Source organism: Pollicipes pollicipes, unplaced genomic scaffold (assembly GCF_011947565.3).
Source record: "Pollicipes pollicipes isolate AB1234 unplaced genomic scaffold, Ppol_2.1 Scaffold_4002;HRSCAF=4701_pilon_pilon_pilon, whole genome shotgun sequence".
NCBI classification, from domain to species: Eukaryota; Metazoa; Arthropoda; class Thecostraca; order Pollicipedomorpha; family Pollicipedidae; genus Pollicipes; species Pollicipes pollicipes.
This window is the reverse complement of record NW_023596420.1, coordinates 13,753,122-13,775,544: the sequence shown is the minus strand read 5'-3', so window position 1 is coordinate 13,775,544 and position 22,423 is coordinate 13,753,122. Positions and strand designations below refer to the sequence as shown.

At 64.4% G+C, this 22,423-nt stretch overlaps 1 protein-coding gene and 1 long non-coding RNA gene across 2 annotated transcripts; both read right to left on the bottom strand.

The window, feature by feature from the left end:
- Window positions 1-2,223: 2,223 nt before the first annotated feature.
- Window positions 2,224-3,511, bottom strand: LOC119093551 (uncharacterized). Its single transcript, XR_005093636.1, has 3 exons — window positions 3,457-3,511; window positions 2,986-3,183; window positions 2,224-2,501 (listed from the first exon to the last, which is right to left on the bottom strand). It is a non-coding gene; the product is annotated as an uncharacterized LOC119093551 (long non-coding RNA).
- Window positions 3,512-4,781: 1,270 nt separating this feature from the next.
- On the bottom strand, window positions 4,782-21,912 carry LOC119094124 (protein kinase C-like 1B). The gene is made up of 7 exons (XM_037217201.1): window positions 21,554-21,912; window positions 16,543-16,626; window positions 11,133-11,228; window positions 8,641-8,876; window positions 7,846-7,956; window positions 7,097-7,192; window positions 4,782-4,877 (listed from the first exon to the last, which is right to left on the bottom strand). The coding sequence occupies exons 1-7, from the start codon at window positions 21,762-21,764 to the stop codon at window positions 4,782-4,784; spliced, it is 930 nt and encodes a 309-aa protein (XP_037073096.1). The 5' UTR covers window positions 21,765-21,912.
- Window positions 21,913-22,423: the final 511 nt, after the last annotated feature.

Below are 22,423 nucleotides of genomic sequence, written 5' to 3'. Positions count from 1 at the left end.
CTCTCTCTCTCTCTCTCTCTCGTCTTCCATGTTGTATGAATTGACCTGTCTGGAGCTTCGAAAGCGACTTTAAACTCACTGTTTTCACTTTTCGTAGTTAAAACAGCTGCCTCAACTAAGAGTGCTTGGCTCCATACAGAATGCATGCTACCTTGCCTGCAATCTCTGCCTCAACCGTTTCAAAAGCCTGGCCCAGTGTGAGCTGCCTGCAAGCCAAGGCTTTCATTGGCGGGATCGCGATTCATTGGGGGATTTGGCCATCACTGGCGGTAATATCCCTCCAGTCAACATGCTTAAAATAGGCCCTGTTACAACAATTGTTGAAATTGCACAGTTACGTGCAAATCTCATTAAAGCTAAAACGTCGTGATGCGGTCAACCATCACAAAGCGTGAGCCTCTGCCCTTGGGAGCTAGCTGTCCCACAAAAACTGAATGTTCCGGAAGCCCGTGGGGGCCGCTGGGGGGGGTTTCAGGACGAGGGAGCACGGATGAGAACACCCGGGTGCAGCCGGTGTCAGGTGAGACGCCGTCAGCTGTAGCATGCGCGCCACTGCTGCCCGCGTGGTGCGTGCAGCACAGCAGTATCGTGGGCGAGCAGTGGGCGGATCGGAGCTCGCGGTTATTCAGTAACTGATAGTCCACAAGGTCAAGCTTCATATGGCGGGGCCCGAAGCAAAAAGCATGCGTCTTCCGCAGACGTCCGTTCGTGGCTTTAGGTCATTAAAGCTTTCAGCTAAGAGTATTCAGGGCGTGTCCTGTCATTCATTGCCTGATGATCTCAGCACTACGCCGGGTTTCTCGCATTGAGCGTAGTTGACGCAAAATTAGCCGTTCTTCAAGGCTGCCGCAGCTCAAAACGTCTCCTCCTCACTCCCGGCGGCTCCTTCACCTCCGCTAGCCGCGCCCAAACACAAACACAAATACAGTCGGCGAATGTATTCATCAAAAATGTACAACAAACCCTCAAGTGTTGGACACTTCGGCGACTGTCGGCGGGTGGCGCTGACCCGAGCCAGGGTCAGGCGCGCGCGCGCGCGACTCCATTGCACAGTGTCGGGTGCGCGGCGCTGCCGCTCCCGCCCGCCGGTGGCGCACACTTCCACAGCGGGACGCGGTAAATGACTGTGACTCTGACCCGTTAACGCCCGGCACAACACGCACACCGTGCTCCAGCGGCCGACTGCGCCACTGACGGCGTCTCCCATCACACTTGGACTTGGCCCGTCGGGACTGCACCCGACCAGCGGGCCGCGTGACGAGATTGCAAGCGGCCCGCCCCACGGCCAGCGGCGCGCTCGTGCAGCAAGAGCATAGTTCGGGTTGAGCCTCGCTTTGGTTGCACTTGGAAAGTTTTTGGCCTGTCGCTTATTAAAACAGCATCGCTGCCTCGCTACGCATTGTTGACTGAGCCTATCGCATGCATTGGACTATCGCGTGTAACGGGAATTTGCGTCAAATTCCCTCCAACGCGCTCGCGCCCTAACAAAATACATGCTCCAGGAAAGCCTCGAGGTACTGTGATTACACATGAAAGACCCAAGTCTATCATATTCGGGATCACAAATGCTCGGACAATCGGCTCCGCTGTCAGCTGCGCGGCCGAGACAACATTGCACAAGAATCGGCACTGGACACCACGCCATATGAAAACACACTGCCCGCGGCCATCACACGAAGACACGATATCGAAGGACACAACCAGGCACCGGCCCCCGCGCCGCTCGGCCGGCCGGCGTTTGTACTGCTGGGCGGTAGTGCACCTCGGCGCCGCTAGAGGCGCCACCATCACCGCAGGCCGGCCGCGCGGCTGCGCGTGGCCCGAAGTGAGCCGAAGGGCGGCAGCGGCGACTGCGCCTCCACCAGGACGCGCGGCTCGACGCTTCCCACTCTCGGCCAGCGACGCTCCGGCTGCAGGAAGCGACGCCGCTTCTTCGGCGGCAGGCAGGGCGCGAACCGAGGTCGGGCGGCCGGACGGCGCCGGCGCGGCCGCGGAGACGCCTGCTCTGGGATTGGCGACAGCGGCGCGGCGGCGCGCTCCAGCAGCCGCCGCGTCGCGCGCCGCGGCGGCGGCGCCGGCGGCGACGGCGATGGTGACGCCGGCGACGCGTCGAATTCGACGTGACGGGGCGAGGCGGCCGCCGGCTCCGGTGCGGGCAGCACGCGCACGCGCGGGAAGAGCTGGATGTCCTGACGCGGAGCGGCAGCCGCGGCGGTGGTGGTGACGCCGGCCCTTCCCCGGGCTCGCTCTCGTCCAGCTCCTCACCGAACGAGCTGTCGGGGCTGAGCGGCGACGAGAGACACGAGTCGTCGGCGGCGGCGCTCTCGAACGCCAGCAGGCCGGGGCACGTCGTCGAAGGCCGTACCACCGTCGCCGTCGGCCGGCGGGTCGTCATCGTCGACTTGCACGTTCTCGGGCAGCGCCTCGGAGCTGTCGTGGCCCCGTGAGCTCTCCAGACTGGAGACATACCAGCCGAACTGGCTGTTGCAGTAGTGGTAGTTCTGCCGGCGGACGGACGGGAGCGGTCAGCGTGGACCCGGGACCGGCGCACGTCCGGGTCGTGGTCGTGGTCCGTGGTCGGGAATGCACGCATAATTTATTTTCCATTGTGACTGGGATTGTGCACGATTGTGACTAGTCGGCATTGCATGAATAAACATTCCCATTCTCAAAGACTTATGACATCACAGAAAAATTTCAAGGAGATCAGATTTTGAAGAATGTTCATAAAGCTCCATTACCAAATTGTGGAAAAGGCCCGGCGAAAGTATGCCGTTTCCTCGCGAACGATGGAATGTAAACAGCATACAAGTGAAGAGCACAGCTGGCCTTTAAACTGACTGACCAGCATGTCAGTCAATAAAACTGACCAGAGTGTCAGTGCGCATTACACTGGTCACCCTCGCCACACGGGAACTGTACCCACAGCGGAGCATGAACAAAGGCCGCTAAAGATCAACAATGCCCCCATCCACCACAACTCACCCTATACTTGGACGGATTATCATAGCCGCTCGAGTTGGGCCGTTTGTCCTTCCTGTGCCGCTTGCTGGACGGCGAGCCGGTGAAGGCCGACGGAATGCGCTGAATCTCATCGTCCGGCGCCTGCTCCCGCAGAACTCGGCTGATGTCGAACGGCGGGTCGTCATGGCAACCGGAGCTGACGCTCTCCCAGTCCAGATCCTGACGAACACCGAGAAAAACGTCAGCGTGTCATCAGCTGGCAACAATCTGATAAAGCACGCCCCACATCCACACCGCATGCTGTCGCGGCGGGAGGTCGCACGACACGGCGCTGCTTCGCGAGACGTCTCTGCGGTGACGCCTCCGCTTCATTACTGCCTGGCAAACTGACCACGTGACCGCGGCCGGATGTCGGCAGCGACACTCAGCGCTCAGGTGTCGCAGCGCCTGTGCGACAGCGCCCGTGCGACAGCGCCTTCGTGCGCAGCTCACCCTGAAGAACACGTGGCCCGGGATGTCGTCGTTGGAGAGGCGGTCCTCAGGGCCGGCGCTGCAGCAGCGCGCGGATGAAGCTCAGCCCGGCCAGCACCATTGGCTTCTCGTGCGAGAGCAGGACGCTGAACTTCTCCTCCATGAAGTGGTGAGGCAGCTCGATCGGGTCGTGCAGGATCGACCTGAGGAGAAGAGGGGCGGGGTCAGAGCCGGAGCGTGACGGAGCATGAGATGTTCGAGAAACTTGCCGTCAGCTGACGCGGTCTCAGAACAGTCGCCAGGTCTGAAGCGCCAGCGACGCTCAAAAGCGAGCGAACGTGGCGCCACGGCTCGCTCTCCAGGGCAAGTGCCCGAGCAGGACCTTCTCCCGGAAGAGCAGCGCCAACTTCTCGAGCCGAGGCCGCGCGCGCCAGGGCGACGCGTTTCAGTGCCGTCACGTCACATTGGCACGCGCTGGCGGCTCGCTGGCTAACCACCGGCCAGCCGGCGACGCGCGTCGCAGCGAAAGTGACCCAGAAACGCGCCGCAGCCGGCATAATTGTGGGACGCGCCCCGGCCCGAACAGCACGCGTCCAATGGCGCCGTCCGCGTCCTCATGCGTGCGTGTGTGAGGTTGAGGGAGGGGAGGGCAGCCAAGTCCCGGGCCGTCGTCAGTCAGGGCGCGTTTTTCGTGGCCGCGGTGTTGCGGCGCGTTGCGACCCGCGCGACATACCGCAGCCAGGAATCCTTTCACTTTCTGGCCGACGGGTTTGGGAGAGTGGGCCTAACTGGGTCAGTGGGGCGCTGGGGCGCGGGTGGTCGGGCTCCTGGCCTTCCTCGTGTCAAGAGCGCACGACTGCGCCGCCGGCGGACAGCGCGCTGTGAAAGGCCGGCGCCGGCGGGCCGTGCGCGGCCGACCCCCGCCCCCTCCGTCGGCTGGGCGGACCGCGGTGGCGTCCGCTGACCCTAATCGGCGGCGAGCCTCAGTGAGAGCGTCGGCGTCGTCGACGTCGGCGGCGGAGGCGGCGGCCAGACGCGTCGGCACGGCACGCGACCCCCCCCCCCCTCCCCCCCCCCCCCCACCACGCCCGTCGGGCCACGGGCGGTGGCAACAGCAACTGGGAGCGTTAGTGGGAGGCGCTGTCCAAGGGGGCCTGCATGGCCTGCACTCGAGCGTTTCAAGCCGCCTTATGCTTTTCTACATTAAATTCAACGGAGAGTAGACTATCGATTCAAGCAAAACAAAATAGGTTATTACATGAAGAGAATACAAATAGAAAACGGGGAGGGACGAGGGCAAGAAAGAAATGGACGAGAGCTAGCCAGGAAACATCAAGGCAGTTTACTTACTCTTCGAGATCGGCCACTTCACGGCCCTTGAAGGGCAGCTGACCCACGATGAGCTCGTAAGCTATGACGCCCAAACCCCACAGGTCGGCCTCCTGCAAAACAAGGGAGTTGTCTGGTTAGCTTCTGTGCACGATTTCTGTTGGTGTTGTGTAAGCTGGGTGAGATAGCAATCGGCGTTGCGAAGCTTCCTCATTTCACAGCTTCTGGTCTAGCTGCATGTGTGAAAGTGAAGCCCGCGCGCGGAAAAGTAAAGCTAAATCAGCATCAGTTTACGGGCATTCTTGTCTTAAAAGTTCAACTTTATTTCTAATCAAGCAGGCTTTTCCCTTACAGATGTCGAAAAATACCATAGATCACACCAAATCATCAACTTGCATACAAAGGAACAAGAGGCTGTGCGAGCGCGAAAGGAAACCCACCTCCGCTGACAAGGAAAAAACGGCGGTGAAAGGATTCAGAGAAGCCCGATGCCAGCACACACAATGTTCAGATCGGCACAGCCAGCGTCCTGAATCAAGCCTCCGCAGCATTGCCGCCAGACAGGCATCCACAGAGCCGAGCCAAGTCGATTGTACCGAGACGGTAGACGAAGAGAGTGCCCTCTCCCCGCCCAACTGAAGAGAATCGCGCCGCCATGAAGCCTGGCGCCCCGGCCGAGACAGGTCCGCCTGCGTGCTTTCACTTTCTCGCCGGAGCGGTCCAATTTCCCGACGCGGTGCCGACGCCACGGAGAGGCGGCCGGGCGGGGAGGGGGCGGGGGCGGGGGCGACGCGTCGGAGCCGACGAGGGCAGGCGGCGGACAGGTCACGGGCCAGCCGGGTGACAGATCCTCCCCCCCCCTTCCCAGCCTCCGCAGACGTCTGGTGACGGGAGAGCCGACGACGAGGTATGAGCCTCACAACTTAAACCCACCCGAGCATGCGAAAATGTGCCCACAAGCACCGGCCCAGCCCCGGCGGCCGGGACGACAGCGGTGTCCTCGCGACGCAACACCTGACCGCAGGTGTCGAAGTCCCGAGGGCACCGCTAGGTCGGCCGGGCGACGCTGTCCCACTGACCCAGTTCGGCGGCGGCGGCCAGCGCTGACCGACCGCCTGCCGCAGCCAGAGAAAACTGTCGGCTAGACGAGCCGAGCCCAGCCAAGACGCAGGCCAGACGAGGGCAGACCAGGAAAGAAAGGGCCACCGCAGCCCCGAGCAGACCACCTGACCATACCAGACCAGACGGGCCCAGCCAAACTCAGCCTAGACCACACCCGAGCGCCGTAATCCAGACACGAACGTCAGGAACCCGACCCGACCCGACCCGACCCGACCCGACCAGAGCAGGCGAGAACAGATCAGACCACGTCACACCGGAATGAATCAGACCACACCCAGACCACGGCAAGCCAGCTAACCCGGACCGCGAGGCAGCAGACCGGGCCCTGGACTTTGATCAGACCACCCGGCCAGTCCTCTCGGCCCCGTGGCCAAAGGTCGCGCTTCACGCCCCTAGCGAGCCCGCTGCGCTCCTGTCAGCGCGCCCCTGGCCGCGTCACTGTCGCAATCAGGAGGGGGCGTTGCGGACTTTGCCCCTCTCGCCTCGCAGCGGCCCGAGAGGACCAAGGGCGAGAACGGTAAACATGAGCTGGAGGCGTCTCAGTGAACGGCTGCAAGGCAGGAGACACTTGGTGCTGTCGGATGTCCAGCTCCGCCCTGGCGCCGTTGAGCACGCCCTTCCCCGCGCTGCCCCACCCTTCCTCACCCACCGGAGATGCAGGTCATGCGCCACGGGAGAATAACACTCCATGCCGGAGACAGAAAGGTGTTTCAGGACTCAGTCCAAACCAAGCATCGCAATGAGAAATGAAAAATTTCTGAGAAAGTGCCGCCAACACGCCACCGGCGGCAGCTCACGTGCAAGTGTACTGAGCTAACGACGTCGGGGTTTGGGTGATCCCAACACCGATACGAGCGTTCGGCGCACTCAACACTGGCGATCATTTCCTGATGTCCGCAAACTCGCCGCAATGGCAGGCGAACTGCGCTCCAACGTCACCGGTACTGACCCAACGCCGGCTGTCAGCGACGCAGCTGATATCTTGCAGATCCCGGCGAGGCCGCTCCAGGGAACCTAGGAGTGTATGGGGCGGCGCCGGGGATGACCGGGGCGGGCCGGGAAGGGCCGGGGAAGACCACAGGTGGGCCGGGGTTGGCAAGGGAGGGCCGAGGCGGGCCGAGAGGCCGGGGTGGGCTGGTGTGGGCCGAGGAGGGCCGGGGAAGCCCGGATAGGGACTGAAAGTCGGCCGCGGCTCTATCTCGGTACTCACAAAGCTGTAGGCGGTGGCGGGTCCGTGCGCGCCGCTGGACTTCAGCACCTCCGGAGCCATGTAGTCCGGAGTGCCCGTTTTGCCGCTGATCTGCGTCTGTGGAGAGAGAGGGGACGGCTTAGCTGGCGGGCATGAGTCAGCCGGGCGGGGGCCAGGGCGGGCAGACATCAGGGACGGCTCGTGGGGACGAACGGGGTAGTCCCGACCGCCAGCGACCATCGGCGCATTCCTAAACAGTCAGACTGTTGTGCAGACAGACTGTAAGCGGTGTAGACCAGAGTAACATGACCGTTAACGTGGCCGCAGGGGTTGTGTCGGGCCCATGATCGGGCTAGCCGGGCGCCCGACGCCGTGCGCGGCCGTACACGTAATACGACCTCGCACGGCGTCGCGGACAGCGCAGCGGCGAGGGAGCTGTACTGCAAGCGCCACCGCCCCGCCAGCACGGACCTTCCGGCCTTTCACAGCAGCTCAGAAGGACCGACTACGAGCTGACTGAGACGGCCTCGGAGACCGACTCGCAGACTGACTCCGAGGCCGACTGAGATCGACTCTGAGACCGACTCGGAGACTGAGCCGGAGACCGCATGACCGCCGGCCTCGCCCGCGCCGCACGTCCGGCTAATTGAGCGACATTGGCCCGGGTGTATTGAGCGGCAGCCCCGCTCGATCATGCCGAGGGGCCCCCGCGGGCGCCGAGCCCCCAGGGCAGCGGCAGAGCACCCGGTCGTCAAGCCGACTTCACCCACCGACTCGCCGACCTCGAAGTGCCGCGAGAGGCCGAAGTCGGCCAGGCGGACGTGGCCGTCGCCGAACACCAGGACGTTCTCCAGCTTCAGGTCGCGGTACAAGATGTTGTTCTGGAAAGGTCGACTCACGTCATCGCCGGACTTCACCGAGCGCAGCACGACTGGAAGTAGCAAATTGCATCGCGACCTGGCAGCTATGAGGAACTAGGTGATGCCATTCCAGGGCGAGGGGTGACGAGGATCACTGGAGATGGCAGGTCAGGAGACAGGTCTTCGATGACGGCGCGGTGAAGGCAAGCAAGCTTCAGAGGCTACACCGACCCCGCGGACTAGCCGCGCGGCACCAGGTAGTCATGGCGTCAGCACGCTCCCTGCCCGGTCGCCTGCGGTTCCGGAAAGGAGACTGTTGCTCGGCACAAACATTGCGACGGCTTGCGTCCACATTTCGTTACTTTTGACAGATGATTAGCGGCCAAACTAAGGGAGGGCCGACGGCAGAGGAGGGGCGTCTCGCGAATCATACAAAGTCCACGCAAATGGGGCTGTCTGTTTTCACGTCAGAGCGGACCCGTGAACCAAGGGTCAAAGGTGGGTGCGAGGGACCCATAACATTTCGGGAAAGCCCGGGTGGTCTTTGACGCCAAAGTGAGCTTGCGAACCTCGTTCTCACCCCTCCAATCACAGTTCACCCTCTAAATAATTCCCTCCCCCCCCCCCCCCCCCCCCCCCCTCTTCCCGCCACCACGAACATCGAGTCGATAGGCGCATCGGGTTTTCAAAGCTCGAAAACCTGACTTTAGCTGCACCTTCATCCCACTGCGCGCGAGCCGCTGCAGCTGACATCTCGATCGTGCTCATGCTGATGTTGATGTTCACCTCGTGCAGGAAGCGGATGGCGACGCTCAGCTCCGCCAGCACGATCCTCATGCGGTCGACGTAGCGGGCGTAGTTGTAGACGAACATGCGGCGCAGGTAGCCGGGGCTGCGGCTGGGGCCCACCAGCGAGAACAGGTCCTTTCCGACCGCATAAGCTGCAGAGGGACGCAGCTGTCAGCCTGGCAGTCCCAGTGCAGCCTTCAGCCCACTTGGCAGCCCACCTGGCCGCCGGCCGGCTGAGCGGGGGCATTCGCCTGTGGCGTCAGGTGTCAGTTCAATTGCACAAGTGGCCGGCGACTCTCCGCCGGCATGCGGCGAGTCAGAGTCGAGCGGTCGGCTCCGGCGGCTCTGGCGGCGCCGGAGCCAGACGCCGGATCGGCCGGCGCGACGGCGACGCGTCCAAATCGCTGCGACAAGTCCCCGGTTGGCGCTATCTGCCCCGGTGATCGGCGCGCGCGTGTCCCTCCCCTCCCCCTCCCCCTCCCGTTAAAAGGCCGTCAGCGGTCGGAGAGTGGCGTCCGGGCTGCGCGCCGACGCGCCCGAGCGGCGCGTCGGCTTTGGCCGGGGGCGGGGCCGGCCGGCCATCTGCCGGCCCGCGCGCGCGTGCCCGCCTGCCGCCGCTCCACCCGGTCACCCAAATCGGCCGCTGCGGCCGGCGCCGCACGCAACAGCTGGCGCCGGCCGCGCCGCGCCGCCGGCGGGCCTGAGCGGGGCGCGGGGAGCCTGGCGAGCCGGGCGAGTGGACGGCGGTCGGGGGCCGCTGCCGCCCCGTGTAAACACGGTCCGAACCGGGCGACACCGGCCCGCCGACCAGGCCGCAGCCGGTAAAACACCTCTGTGAAACCCCGGCGCGCCGGGCGGCGCCAGCGGCCTTTGTGGCGGCCGGCGGCGGGCGGCACCGCGACGGTCGCGGCCGTAGAAAGTACGCGCGAGGCTGTCACGCCGTGTCGTGTCGTAAGAGCGCCGCGCGCTCGACCGGCCAAGGTTGCCAGCCAGAGTTGGCCGGGCCGGTCCCCCTCAGCCCGTGTCCAGCTGAGGCGGCGTCGGACCGGGTGCGCCGCCTCCGGGCACAGGGCCAGCTGTGGGCCGCGCGCCGCCCACCGTCAGCTGGTCTACCACCGGCCAAAGCCAACACGATCGGCGCGCGCGGCGCCCCCCCCCCCCCCCCCCCGCCCCTGCCGCGCGGACGGCCTGCCGTCGACGCACGTAGGCGGCGCACAGGGCGGCAGCAGCGGGCGGACCCTGGCGGCGCGGCCCCGGGCCGCCAGTCAAGGTCGACCCTGCCGCCGCCGGCTGGCTCTGTACGGCGCGCGGCACGAGCCTCGTAGCGGCGTGCCCGCCGGCCAACAGCTGACCGGCACGCCCGCGGGCGGCACGCCGCCGCTCCGGCCGACCTGGCCGCGCGCCGCAGCCGGCTCCGCGGCCAAACGCTGGTCAGCGGCCCGGTCGCGAACGCCGGTGAGGACCCGCCGTTACCGACACGGATGTTTTTTCGCCGGAGATCCCAGGCCACCACCGCGCCGCTTCTGCGTCGCAGTGCGCGGCGCTTTTTGGGCACGTGGCCTCCCAGCCGGGCGAAAAACACGGCCATGTTCTTTGTCTGTCGGCCAGGATCCGCACACAAAGACGCTAATGCGCGGTGTCTGCGCGACGCTGGCGCCGCCGTTTGGTCCGTGATCACGACCCCGCACCCGCGGCGGTCGTGGCGCGTCACGGCGCGGCTCCCGCCGGTGTTGTCCCATTTCCGTGACCCATTTTGCCGCGGCGGCTCGGGCACGGCGTGTCGGCACCGGTCGATGTGCAGTCCGCCGCGCCCATAATCCCCTGCCCGCCTGGCTCTCCCGGTACGCGACGTTCGCAGAACGCATCGAGCGGCGGGAGAGGTGCGCCGCGGTAGTGGGAGTGGCGGCTGCGCGGAAGGCCTCGCGACACGGCCGCCGCGACACGGCCGCCGCCCTCGGCCGCCGCGACACGGCCGCCGCCCCGCGCCAATCGACGAACGGTCACCACGTGACCTGGCGCCGGACTGGCGCAGTCGCTCTGGTGCGCCAGCTTCGAACGCCCGGCGCGCGCCCAGCGATGCTGCATATTTAGCTGATGCACTTAGCGGAGGAAGCACACCGCGCGCTTCATTCATGTCACTGGAGCGACGCACAGTGGTGAACAGTGCGGTAGGAGCGACATGTCACTGAAACGACGCACAGTCGCGAACAGTCCGGTAGGAGCGACATGTCACTGGAACGACGCACAGTCGTGAACAGTCCGGTAGGGACGGCATGCCGACAGCCCGAGGTCAGTACTCACACAGCGCGAGGAAGGCCTTGGGCAGGCTGGCGCTGATAGAAGAAGGCGTAGGCTAGGTCGGTGGTGTACGGCACGTTCTGGAGGCGTGGCAGGATGTCGCGCTCCACCAGCGCGGCCCGGTTCAGGTTTGTCATCTTGAGGGCGTAGAGCGCGCCACGGTCGCGACCCCCGCCGCTTCTCCACCAGCACCACGCTGCCGTATCCTGAGGAAGAGAGGCGCAGCAGTCAGGTGCAGTCGGCGCAGCAGTCGGGGGTGCAGTCGGACATGGACAGATTCACAGGTGGCCAGATACACGCGGTTAGAGTCGCAAGGGATGCGCTCTATCAGACGTATGGGGCTACGGGTAGAAGGATGCGGGTGCGGGCAGGGTGCGGTGTTGGAGCACGGATAGACGGGTGCAGTCAGCGGCTTTGTCTGATACGGTCAACACGACGCTACCATGTCCCGGAAGAAACTCCATATCTATATGATTGCCCAACGTGAAATCTTGCCCATCATCTATCCGATATGGCGAGGTCTGGAAAGCTGAGCCATACACCACCCTCACTGGTTCCGCACGGTTTTTTGCTTTTTGCGGCCATGGCAGCGGATCATTCCACAGAGCCGGCAGTGTCTCCCCACCCGGAACCGGCCATGTCCGGGGCGCAACAGAGTCAGGCCAAGGTCTCTGCAGCCGCCGCTTGCACACAGGGGAACAGAAGCGGGCCACCAGCACGCCCCGCCCGCGCGCTCTAAAGCCCCCGGGCACGGGACTGGGTCAGGGTCGCGGCGCGGCAGGTTGCGGCAATGCTGGCGCAGCGCCGCTGATCCGTCGCGACGTAATCAGCGCGGCCCTGGCGCCGATCGCGGCGATGGTGGCGCGCGCAGGGCCGCCGGGTTTCGACACGGTCGCTGCCGGGGTCGGCCGGCCGAGCTGGCGCCGCCACGGAGCTGGCTACGGCGGACGGCGCGAGGGACGACCGGCGCCGGGTGGCGGCCGGCCAGCGGAGCCTGACGGCGCCGACACCACAGGTCCGGCTCGGCTGGTTCGGTGCGGGTTTCTCGGCCTAGCTGGTGTCGCTTATGTGTCGGGAGGTCAGGCGGAGTTCCGGGACTGACGGTCCGTGCTTCCAAGTCGCCAAAAGTGTCAAAGACCGCCATTACACTGAAGTTGTTTTAAAAACGGTTCCCGACACTACCTCCTCAGTCGAGGTCTCTTCCGATCGATTGAGAAGCGCCGCCTCAACCCGCGTCATTGTTGCCGTAACCGTACTTGATTACCACAGTTGTTGGCGAGGCCAAGTAAAACTAGGTCAAGCTGGATGCCCTGGGTCCCGGTTTGGTTTCTTTGCCAACCACTATCTTTTCACTGTGTCAACAGAGTTTCGTTGGCTTACCACGGTTAACCAGATCATCGACATGACACGTGATCAGGCAATGCTCCACATAACGGCGTCGTTTAACCGATACATTCGATTTGGGACCTTGAAGACCTATCGCAGTTGTCTACCTGCCTGCAGAAGGCAGGCGACTGATGCGGGCTATCTTTGACATCGCAGGCGTTTAAAGTGTCCTTGAAATCTTCAAACCCAGCGGCGTTCACCACTCGCCAAGCAGCTCTTGGAGACGAGTAGAGCATTGCTGCACAGTCAGCAGCTACGTTATCCAGTGTAAGCTAATCTCAGGCACAAGGTAAGTTGGAGGAGAAGGATTTCGTCAATCGTGTTGTAAGTTGATCACGGACCGTCCTCCCGCTGCTTAATCACTACAAACACTTCATGTAGCCCCTCTCGACTGGCACCTTCCAAGCAATACGCCCAGTGGACAATGTCCACTTCCATACCCCACGATCCGTCCAAACATCGGTCCTGATGACGTCATGGGTTCCCAACGGAATCCCTCCCGCTCACACACTGCCCTCCCGCTCACCCACCCACACACACGCTCACTCACTCCCCCACGACACCCACGTAAGGTAATACAACGCCGCGGCGCGTGCGTCCGGTCGGCCGCCGGCGCGCCAGCGGGCGGACGGCGGCGTGGCGTCAGCTGACGGCCATGACGGGCGGCAGCACGTCGCCCGACCGCACGTAACTGTACCGCCGCCCCGCACGGACCGTACCACCGAGAGGAAAGGCGCGCGCCGCCCGGAAAACGCCGCCCCGTCGGCTGCAGCCGGCCAATGGTGCGGCTTTGTGCTGGTCCGTGCGGCGTCGGCAGAGCGCACGTGAGCTGGGAGATCGCCAATTTCTACTCCGCTCTGGACGCTCTCAATCATTTCCCTCGTGAATCCGCCCGGCTCAGCGAAGCGTCACCCCAACGCCTTGGGGGGGGGGGGCGGTACGCACACCCCCGCACGCACGCATACAGCGGCGGCCGGCGATTGGCGACGCCATAAGAGGCTGCCGGCGCGAGGTCAGGGTACAGGGCGGCGCCCGCGACAGGCGGCCGCTCCGAAGCTGTGGAATGCGGGACCGGATGTGGTCCGAACAGGGCGTCATCACGCCCGGCCGCGGCGCCACGACGGTGACGTCAGCTCCACAGCTCGCGCCGTCGCTCGTCCTCCGGCGCCGAGCACCGGCCATGCGGAATCCGTCGTACGCGGCGTCGCCGACTGCGTCGGCAGGTGGGCGCCGGTGGTGCCATCTCTGGAGCGCGGCGGCAGGCGCCGCAAGCCGCTCGGAACTTGACCCAGTTGGTACGCGGCGGCCGGTTTCCGCGCCGCACGCGTGGTGAAACCGGCCGGTCGGGCCGGCCCGTTTCGTCAGGACTAACGGGCTGCAGGAGCGCCGGCGCGGCAGTGCAGAGACCAGCTGGACGTTGGCCTTTCCGCACCGCAACTGCGCCGCGCGGGCTAGGCCCGCCGGCCGCCGCGCACACCTCGCATCCCCGCGCTTCGCCCGACGCCGCGAAGGTCGACCACGCGCGCGCGAATCACGCATCGACCCGCGCGCGGCGGTCGGCCGGCGCCACGTCTCCGCTCGTCCGCGTCTTCCCATGAGTGGCTGAGCTCGGGAGCCGGCGCCAGCCTCCGCGCGCGGCCGCTGGGTCCGGCCCTGCCGCGGCCCTGAATCGTAGTGCTGCGCTGGGCTGACTCGACCGAACGACAGCCTCCGCTGGCTGGCAGGCCCAGTGCAGCCCGGCCATGTGATCGTGCATACGCGGCGCGGTCAGCTGCCAGGAGCGCCGCAGGCCTAACCCGCGTGACTGCAGCACCCAATGAGGAATCAGCGCCGGGCCACGCACGCGCCTGCGCAGTGGACAATCTTCGGCGCGATGCTGGCAGTGGCGCCATGCTGTGCTTCTATCCTCTGTGCGCGCTGCGAAGTCTCCCGCCCGACAGCGGCAATGCCAAGCGTGCGCCTGCATATCAGACCAATGCAGCACCACCTGTACCTATCGCAACGCGCAACGCGCGGCTCCCGCCCGACAGCGACGGTCTGGGCGCCCATCCGACGCACTCCGCCGGAGCCCGCCGCCGGCGACCTTGGCGCAGAGTCGGCCGGCCGCTGTGCGTGCGCCGCCAGCAGGTTGGCTGAACCCTCAGGGTCACGGGGGCAGCGGCGCGCACGCACACAAATAGCGCGCTGTCGTCGACCGGCGGCCGACGGCCCGGGCCGACCGGCGCCGGTGTTTGCGTGCGCGGTCGGCGCGCGTTGCACAACGGCAGGTCGGGTCGACCGGGTCGGCCGGCCGAGGGACACCTGCGGCGGAGCGGGGGCCGCGCCCCTGCACGTGACCTCGGGACACCGGAGACGGGCGCCGATGCAGCGGTAAACACCGCGGCCGGGCAGGCGCCTGAGTGCTTATCACAGGCATGGCACTGATGTGTCTTTAGAGTGTTTTCCTGTCAGGAATGCCGCAAACAAGGCGGTCGGTATCCCCGAGGACGTCAAGGTTATCGGATGTGACGTTGTTAAGGGTTAGGTGCCAGTGAACTGTGCGAGGGCCATCAAAATGGAGACTTCTCAAACTTTGTGCGATCTTATCTGGGACGCTTCGAGAGCCATTTGGGATTAGGACCCCTCGGAATGTATTGCCAGCTATCACAAAGTCAGCCTAATACAAGAAGTGGAGACAAAAACAGCAGAACAATGGTCGTGGCTTTTGTAATCTCATATGACTCGTGACCAGCCACTTGCGGTGAAAACACTGGCGCAAATACAGTTAACCTTAAAATGCACTAGGTTGGACCGCACACATCGTTGGTAAACTGCCGGCTCCCGACAGGGGAAGCCATGTCCCAGTCAATCAAAAAGAGCGTGTCGGAACATCAGCCACGGACAGACTTGGCGGGCGCGGACCGAGGCGGTCGAGAGGGGTTGAAGGCCGGGCACCAGTGAAAAACAAAAATACAGTGGCTGTCTCCTTTGAACACTGTGGAGTGGCCCAGCTCTGTGCGAACGGATCCGACCAGAAATCTCGCAACAGCGTGGCAGAAGATATCCGACGAGCAGCCCGCACGTGGCGTCCGTGAGCCCCTGTGACGTCACGGCTTGCATGCACCCGGAGCGGCCGCCGCGCTGACTCCTAGCACACGATGCTCCCGATATGAGCGAACCCTAATCCGCGGCATCACCCAACTCCATCTGAAATCTGCTTTCTTCTGAAAGATCATCGCCCTACAAAAAGCCGAGTGACGGGAGGCCGGGTACCTAAGAGGCCCTCTCAGGGGGCGGAGGTCAACGCCTCGTTCTGCCCGCCACCGGACACCACCGCTCGAGGACTCGCCCGCGGGCGCCGCCAGAACGCGGTGCCGGCGGCGGCGCCGGAAAGGCCACGTTGCCATTTCCGGCGCTCTGTGCCGATTACAGATACCGGGGCAGAGAGCCGCGCTGGCGGAGCCACCGGCAAGCAGACTTCACAGTGCCAGCCCCGGCCGCGTCAGGAGCCGGCGCCGGGAGTCCAGGGAGGGGGGGAGGGTGGTAGGGAAGGGTGGCAGGTGTGGTGGCGCGTGCCGGCGTCCGCGCCCGCCTGCCCGGCTCGGTCGCCTCCGCCGCGCGGGGTCGTTGACTGGCGCGGCAGGCGGCCGACAAATTCGGTGCCGCGTGATGCGGCAACCGGCGTGGTGACGCGTCCGGAGACAGGAGAGCACGGCACACCCGGAGACAGGGGAGCACTGCACACCCCCGGAGACAGGGGAGCACTGCACACCCGGAGACAGGGGAGCACGACACACCGGGAGACAGGGGGCACAGTATACCCGGAGACAGGGCAGCAAGGCGCACCCAGAGACGGGGTGCTATCATCACAAAGTCAGCCTAATACAAGAAGTGCACTGTGCACAAGAATGCACTGCACGGCCGAAGGCGAGGATCTCTGGACGATATGCCAGGAGGGATGCGAGACGGTGCATCCAGAGACAGGACTGACATACCCCAGAGCTGAAGATCCAGTTGCGCTACACTTACACACAGGGGATCCAGCCACTGTTCGGAGAAGGGAGTCATCATGACCCTTATGCAAAGAGGAGAAAAAGCACCAAGTGCAACGCAATGGCGGACGGTTGCAGGCGTTTTGCCGCAAACTGGGCTTACCTCCACTGCCGAGTTTCTTGATGAATTTAAAGCTTTCCAGCGAAATACATTCGCTGGACTGTGCAGACCGTTGGTGGCGCAGCTCTGCAACGAGAAGACACGTTGTTACAAAGCGTACCGGACATGTTGGATTATATGCCCTGCAATACAGAGAATATTTCATACAATACTGGCAAATATGGACGTTGTTGGATCACAGAGCGTGCAACATCGGTCGGACAGCACGGGAGCGGCATCGATCAGTCACTGCTACTATTCAATTTTATGAAAATAAGCAGGCCCTATGACTATACATAGGGTGTGGTTTGCTACCAATTTTCCTTGATGTGGTTTTTGCTCTGCTCAGTCTTAATGAAGCGTTGTTGGATGAGGGTATAGGAAAACTGCATGACTTTTCTCGCCACACAGTGCAAGACATTCAACGAATGTGACGTAGCTGTGACACAGCGCGAAGCCAATTGTCACAACTGACTTCTTGAGTTCAACACGCGGTGCTGTTGTGCGAATACGGGGATGGCTGCACGTTTTCTTTTATGTAAAATGGTTTTACTTTAATAGGTGGCATGGCATGTGGCATCTGAAGATGGCATTTAAATCATGGCATGATGGAAAAGTAAGGGATCAAGTCTGTACGGTAAAAGATCACATGGTCTGAAAATGACATTGACAGGTCGCATGGCTAAAGATCGTACGGGATGAAGTTCCTATGGGAAGGCATCGCCAAGCCGCACGGTTCAAGACCGTACGGGATGGGAATCTAATGGAAACGTCATAAAGCATAAGGATCGCAAAATGACGGCAGACACTGTATAAGAACACACCAATCTTCAAAGGCTCTTCATAGGCCAACAGCACTCAGCCTCCCACCCCGACACCACCATACGTCGCTCCAACCGTACCTCACATCTACGCCTCAGTCCCGTGCCCCCCCCCCCCCCCCCCCCCCCCCCAACTCCTGCCCGAACGGCGACTTGCCCCGATGACCCGGTGGCGCCGACGGCTTCGCTCACAAAGAGCGACCGTCGGCGCGGCGCGGCCTTGCCGTGCGGTCATTGACTGCGCCGCCGCCGCCACCGCCGTGCCGGTGAGTTGGTCAGTGGCAGCCGGCGGCCCGTTCCGCGCGCCGCCAGATGGCGCGTTCGTTCACCGGCGGCGCCATGAGGCCGCGACCGCGGGTCGTCCACCCCGCCGACCGGACGCGCTGTCGGGCCGCCGCGGCGCGGAGACCGGCAGGATTTGGACTTGGCAGCGCGATCTGCCGACACGTTAGCCGCCGTGTTGTGGGGGATCGCGCTCGGACGGGTCAGTGGCCGAGGTCACGCAGGCGGCGCAGGGGCCGCCGGCCCGGCAGCGGCTGCGGAGTTTGAGCTGCGTCGCAGACGGACGGGGTCCGGGTGGCGCCGCGCCGCCCAGCACCCGTTTTTGCGGCTGATCGCGATGAATCGGAGGGCAGCTGACAGGAAGGAACGCCCTCCATAACGGTGGGGAGACCGAGGAATGCGAGCACGGCTCTTCTACTGGACAGCTGGCCGCGGCCCGCGCGCTGGCTAATCCGCCAGAGCCATATACGCTATCTCTTCGACCTGGTCGTGAGGACGGCCTTTCGAGCGCTGTCGTCTTACAGACGTCATTCGGCGGGACTGGCCGTCCGCATGGCCGCTAGTCCGGTCCGCGGTTCAGCCGCGTCCTCCGCTCCACGGACCGACCGGCAGGCCAGCCGGACAGCCACCTCGCCCAGCCGTGCAGCCCAACCGTGCAGTAATGGACTCCCGATAACAAACAAAAAGGCCCCGAGTGGGCCAGGCATCGATAGCGTGAATCAACTACCCGATCAACCGTCAGAATGTCCGGCCAACTGCCTGATTCACCCACAAAACAAAGTCAACTTGATCGACAGATGATCGGCTCTGCTGAGCGGCCATTACAACCGGCGGCCGGACCGACCGGACAGGCGCCCGGCCGAGCAGCGGGCGGGCATCGGTCGGTTGTTGACTCGCCGACACGCCGCGGTCATCTGCCCGGCCGCAGCATGGACGAGCTGCCTGCAAAGCCCCGCAAAGCCGGGCTGTGAACCGACGCCGCCCCGTAGGAAGTCCGCAAAACCACAGCCGCGTTACCGCCGGACGACGCTTAGCGTGGCTTGAGAAACCTGCGGAGGACTAACGGGACGCGACCGCCTCCGCGATTAGATAGCGTCCACGTTGTGGGGTTAGCATTAGCCGTGAGGAGCATTGGTGAGCGACATCAACAGCATCCGTAAGCCGTATCCGTGATGTAATGGCCATCGGTAAGCTTGACTTCATCCAAGGTCCTCTCGACTGCGAAACACGGCAGACTGCTGGGGCGGGCCGCCTGCCAGCAGAGCGGCTTAGCTGGCGGGGCAGGTCGCCGACGAGCCGACGTACCCGACAGCCGCGTTCACACCAGCCGCCCGGCCGATCGAGGCTCCACTCGCCGGAGAGCACTAATGACTGGCCGACCCTGTGCGACCGATTCCCTCCATGCATCACGTCGACGCTGCCCGCGGCCAAATACGGCGCTGCACCGGCTTGAAGGACGGCGCCTGTTGCGGCCGCGGCTCAGATCGCGTGACGTCACGCTCGCCGTCAGCCGACGTCACAGCTTCCCCGGGGTGGCCCGCCCGGACTTCCTCCGCGGTAACGTCACGCCGAATGACGCGCGCGCCGCCGGACGTAGGAAGCGGCGGTCGCGGCGCGTTACGTCAGGCGGCCGCGCCCCGGCCGGACCCGCGGACGAAGAAACGCCGGTGCACGCCGCGCCGGCGCCGCCTCCTCGCATCCGACCGGCATCCGCGCCCCAGCCGCGGGCGCGTAGCAACCGCCGGCGTCGGCCGAGCTGTCGTAACGGTGCGACACGGGCCAGCGGCGCGGCGCCGGACGTCGGGCCGACGCCGGCGCCGACACCAGGTCACCGGCGGAGCGCGGCCGCCGCCGGCTCCGAGGGGCTTCACTGCAGCGCGCGGTCAGCCGGCGTTCCGTTTCGTCAGCAAAGCCGGCCGCGGATGAGTGGAGTGTAACGAGCAGATTCGGTCAGTTCTCGTCGCGCGCGGTGCGATAACCAAAGCGTCAGGTGGCTCGTAAGTCTGACGGTGCGGTGACAGGTGGCATGTATCAGTCCTGTTTTCAGATGATGGACGACCAAAAAAGGAGCGCGCGATGCAACAGCGGCTACCCGTTACGGCTGCCGCTGGTCTCGGTGCTGAACACGGAAACGGTGCACGCTTCCGCCTGGTACAGGCCCTCCTAAAAACGGACGCCGCTTTCCGCGCAATTCGTGCAGCCGCGTCCGTCCGCTGCCAGCCGTCAGGGTGAGCCGGTCACGCAGGGGTCGCCAGTCGGGGCCGGCGGCCCTGACCGGCCGCGCCGCCGACAAGAGGGGCCCTGCCCAGCTGACTACCGCGCCGCCGACAAGAGGGGCCCTGCCCAGCTGACTACCGCGCCGCCGAAAAGAGGGGCCCTGCCCAGCTGACTACCGCGCCGCCGCCCGCCGCCGCTCGCGGTATCAGCTGTCCGTGCCGCGCCTCCAGCACGTGGGCGGCCGGGAACATCCGGTGTCCCGCACGTCTCAGCTGGGACGACAGGTCGTTTCCGAGCCGTACCGTACGCCCCCCGTTCGCCACGCCGGGACCTGGTGCGGGGTTTCCCCAACAGATGGCGCTGGACTCGCGGCCGGCGGAAACCCGCTGGACGGCGCCGAGTCCGACGTGGTGTGCCAGGAAGGGCTGACTCAGACCGAACCCCGCCAAACAGACGGTTCCCAGCAACCCACCACCGACACCACTCCGGGAAGCGTCGTTAGGCGACTGCGTCTCGGCCGAACAAGGACGGTTCTCCCGAGCGAGCATCTCGCCCGAGTTTTCCTGCTCCGATAACAGCCGAATCCGATGACAGCTGTTGGTGGCGAAATCATGCGCCCTTCACAACACGCCTGCTGGGTAGTGCTCGCATACAAAACGCGGTTGGGTGTCTCCGCAATGAAGGGAGTGTCACGCAGTCCCGTCAGATTCCACTCGTCCGTTCGATCTCGCTCGTCCATGCTCGTTCCCTCCTCCGATTGCACAGCTCGCGGATCCCATGTGAACAGCTGCGCAGACCCGCGCTCGTGCAAAAAGCCGAGTAAAGCCAAACGCGTACCCGAGCCATTTGACGGATAATGACAAAATGGCCGCTGGCGAATGCTGAATTACCATCCGGGACTTTGGTCGTCGCGCTGGAGGGCTGATTGGCACGCTCCGTTTGCACTGTCACCTTTAGAGGGGCACCAGGGGCACCTGCCGTCAGTGCGCGACAGCTATTCGCAACCTCGGCGCCCAACAGGATCCGCAAGCACAAAAACCGTCATCAGCGTGAACGGCAATGAACAAAGAGCAGAACGGCGTGGCGTTGTGGATCTAGCGAGTGAAAGTACTTGTTAACGCCGTGTTTATGCCAGCAGCGGCTTCATGAAGCGTTAAGATAGTTCGAAACGCCGTCTCCGAACTCCTGTGCCGCCGCGCTCTTGAGTCAACAGAACGATGCTGGGCTTTAAATCTACCGGAAGCGTTCGTCATTGCCGAGCAGTGCCGACTTCCTGACGCCACCCCTGACCCTGAACCGTCGCCGACGACAGCGCCGCCTGGCCGTCCCGGGCCCGCCGGCCTCCTCCGCCGCCTCCTCCGGCGCCGCGCCGCGAGCCGCCGTCGAAAGCGGCTGCGGCGCGTGAATGAACGAACGAAAGGAACAGGTCGCCGGTAGCGGCGGCGTCGGCCCACTTTCGGTGGGAGCGTCCGGGCCCGTTAGCGCCCCGCTTCGGAGCGGCGGCGCGTGCAGCTGCCGCCAGCTGGCAGCTGCGCCGCTGCAGAGTCGGCCCGCAGCTGGCGGAGCGGGCCAGTTCCGCGCGGTACGCGCCGCCGCCAACCGAACCTCTGCACCGGCCGCAGATCAAACGCGAGCTGCGATCGCATGCCGCCTGAGCCGCCACCGGCCGCCAACGGGCCGCTCACGGAACTCACCTGTCTGCGCCGCGAGCAGACACTGGTTTCCAGGCTCGAGTGAAGAGCCGGCGCGTGGGCTGTTGGGGCTCGACTCGAACCCGCTCTCCTTGTCCGTCTGCTTGTCGCGCTCGGTCGCCGGCTTGCCTCGCGCCGTCAGCCGGCGACTGGAGACGGCGAACGATGACAGGTCGCGGCTGCATGCGTACATCGGCCGCCGTGACTGCGACATGCTCGCCGCTGCCCGTCCGCCTCGCGGGTCGCCGCTCAGTCCAGTCACAGTCACCGAGTCACTCGCGGCCGCAGGCTGGGGCGCCGTTCGCGTCACGACTGGGCCGGGCCGTCAGCACCACGTACAGTCCCGCACCTCACCCCTCGCTCGCCGCAGACCCACTGCCATCAGCTGTTCGCTGCGACCGGCGCCGGGACCACCTGATCGACGGGGCTCGGGAGCGGCGCCCGGACGGCGGACGCTCGCGGGCGGACGCGAGAAAGCCGGCGCCCGGGAGGCCGCATCGGCACGACGGGGAGCCGTGGAGTGCGAGGGGGGTCGGCGCCAGGTTTAGCAGATAAGGGTGTCAAAACAGGTTTTTTAGTTGCGTTAATCCTTTTGCTGCTTATCTATGCTCATCTAAGCGCCCACCCCAGGCACGCCACGTGGTATGTTGACGGGGGTGCACCAGCATGACGGGGATGTTTGCAGGCAATGAGAATTTTCTCCGCATGATTCCAATATTTGCGCCGCCCTGCCCATGTGGCGCGGTGTATTCTCAAAAACGGATGGTGAGGCGGTGTGCAGGCGGAAGTCTGCCCATATGGAAGGAGCTTCAGGGCCGTGGCTCTGATAGATCGTTCCAGGAGACATCCCTACGTACTTGGTGCGCTTGACGA

Bases quoted from the DNA above. Each gene is read 5' to 3' on its own strand.
- LOC119094124 (XM_037217201.1), bottom strand. From the start codon at position 21,764: ATGTCGCAGTCACGGCGGCCGATGTACGCATGCAGCCGCGACCTGTCA. The intron at 16,627-21,553 runs GTGAGTTCCGTG...TTCTCGTTGCAG, and splicing joins TCTGCTCGCGGCGCAGACAG to AGCTGCGCCACCAACGGTCT. The intron at 7,193-7,845 runs GTGGGTGAAGTC...CTCTCTCCACAG, and splicing joins ACTTCGAGGTCGGCGAGTCG to ACGCAGATCAGCGGCAAAAC.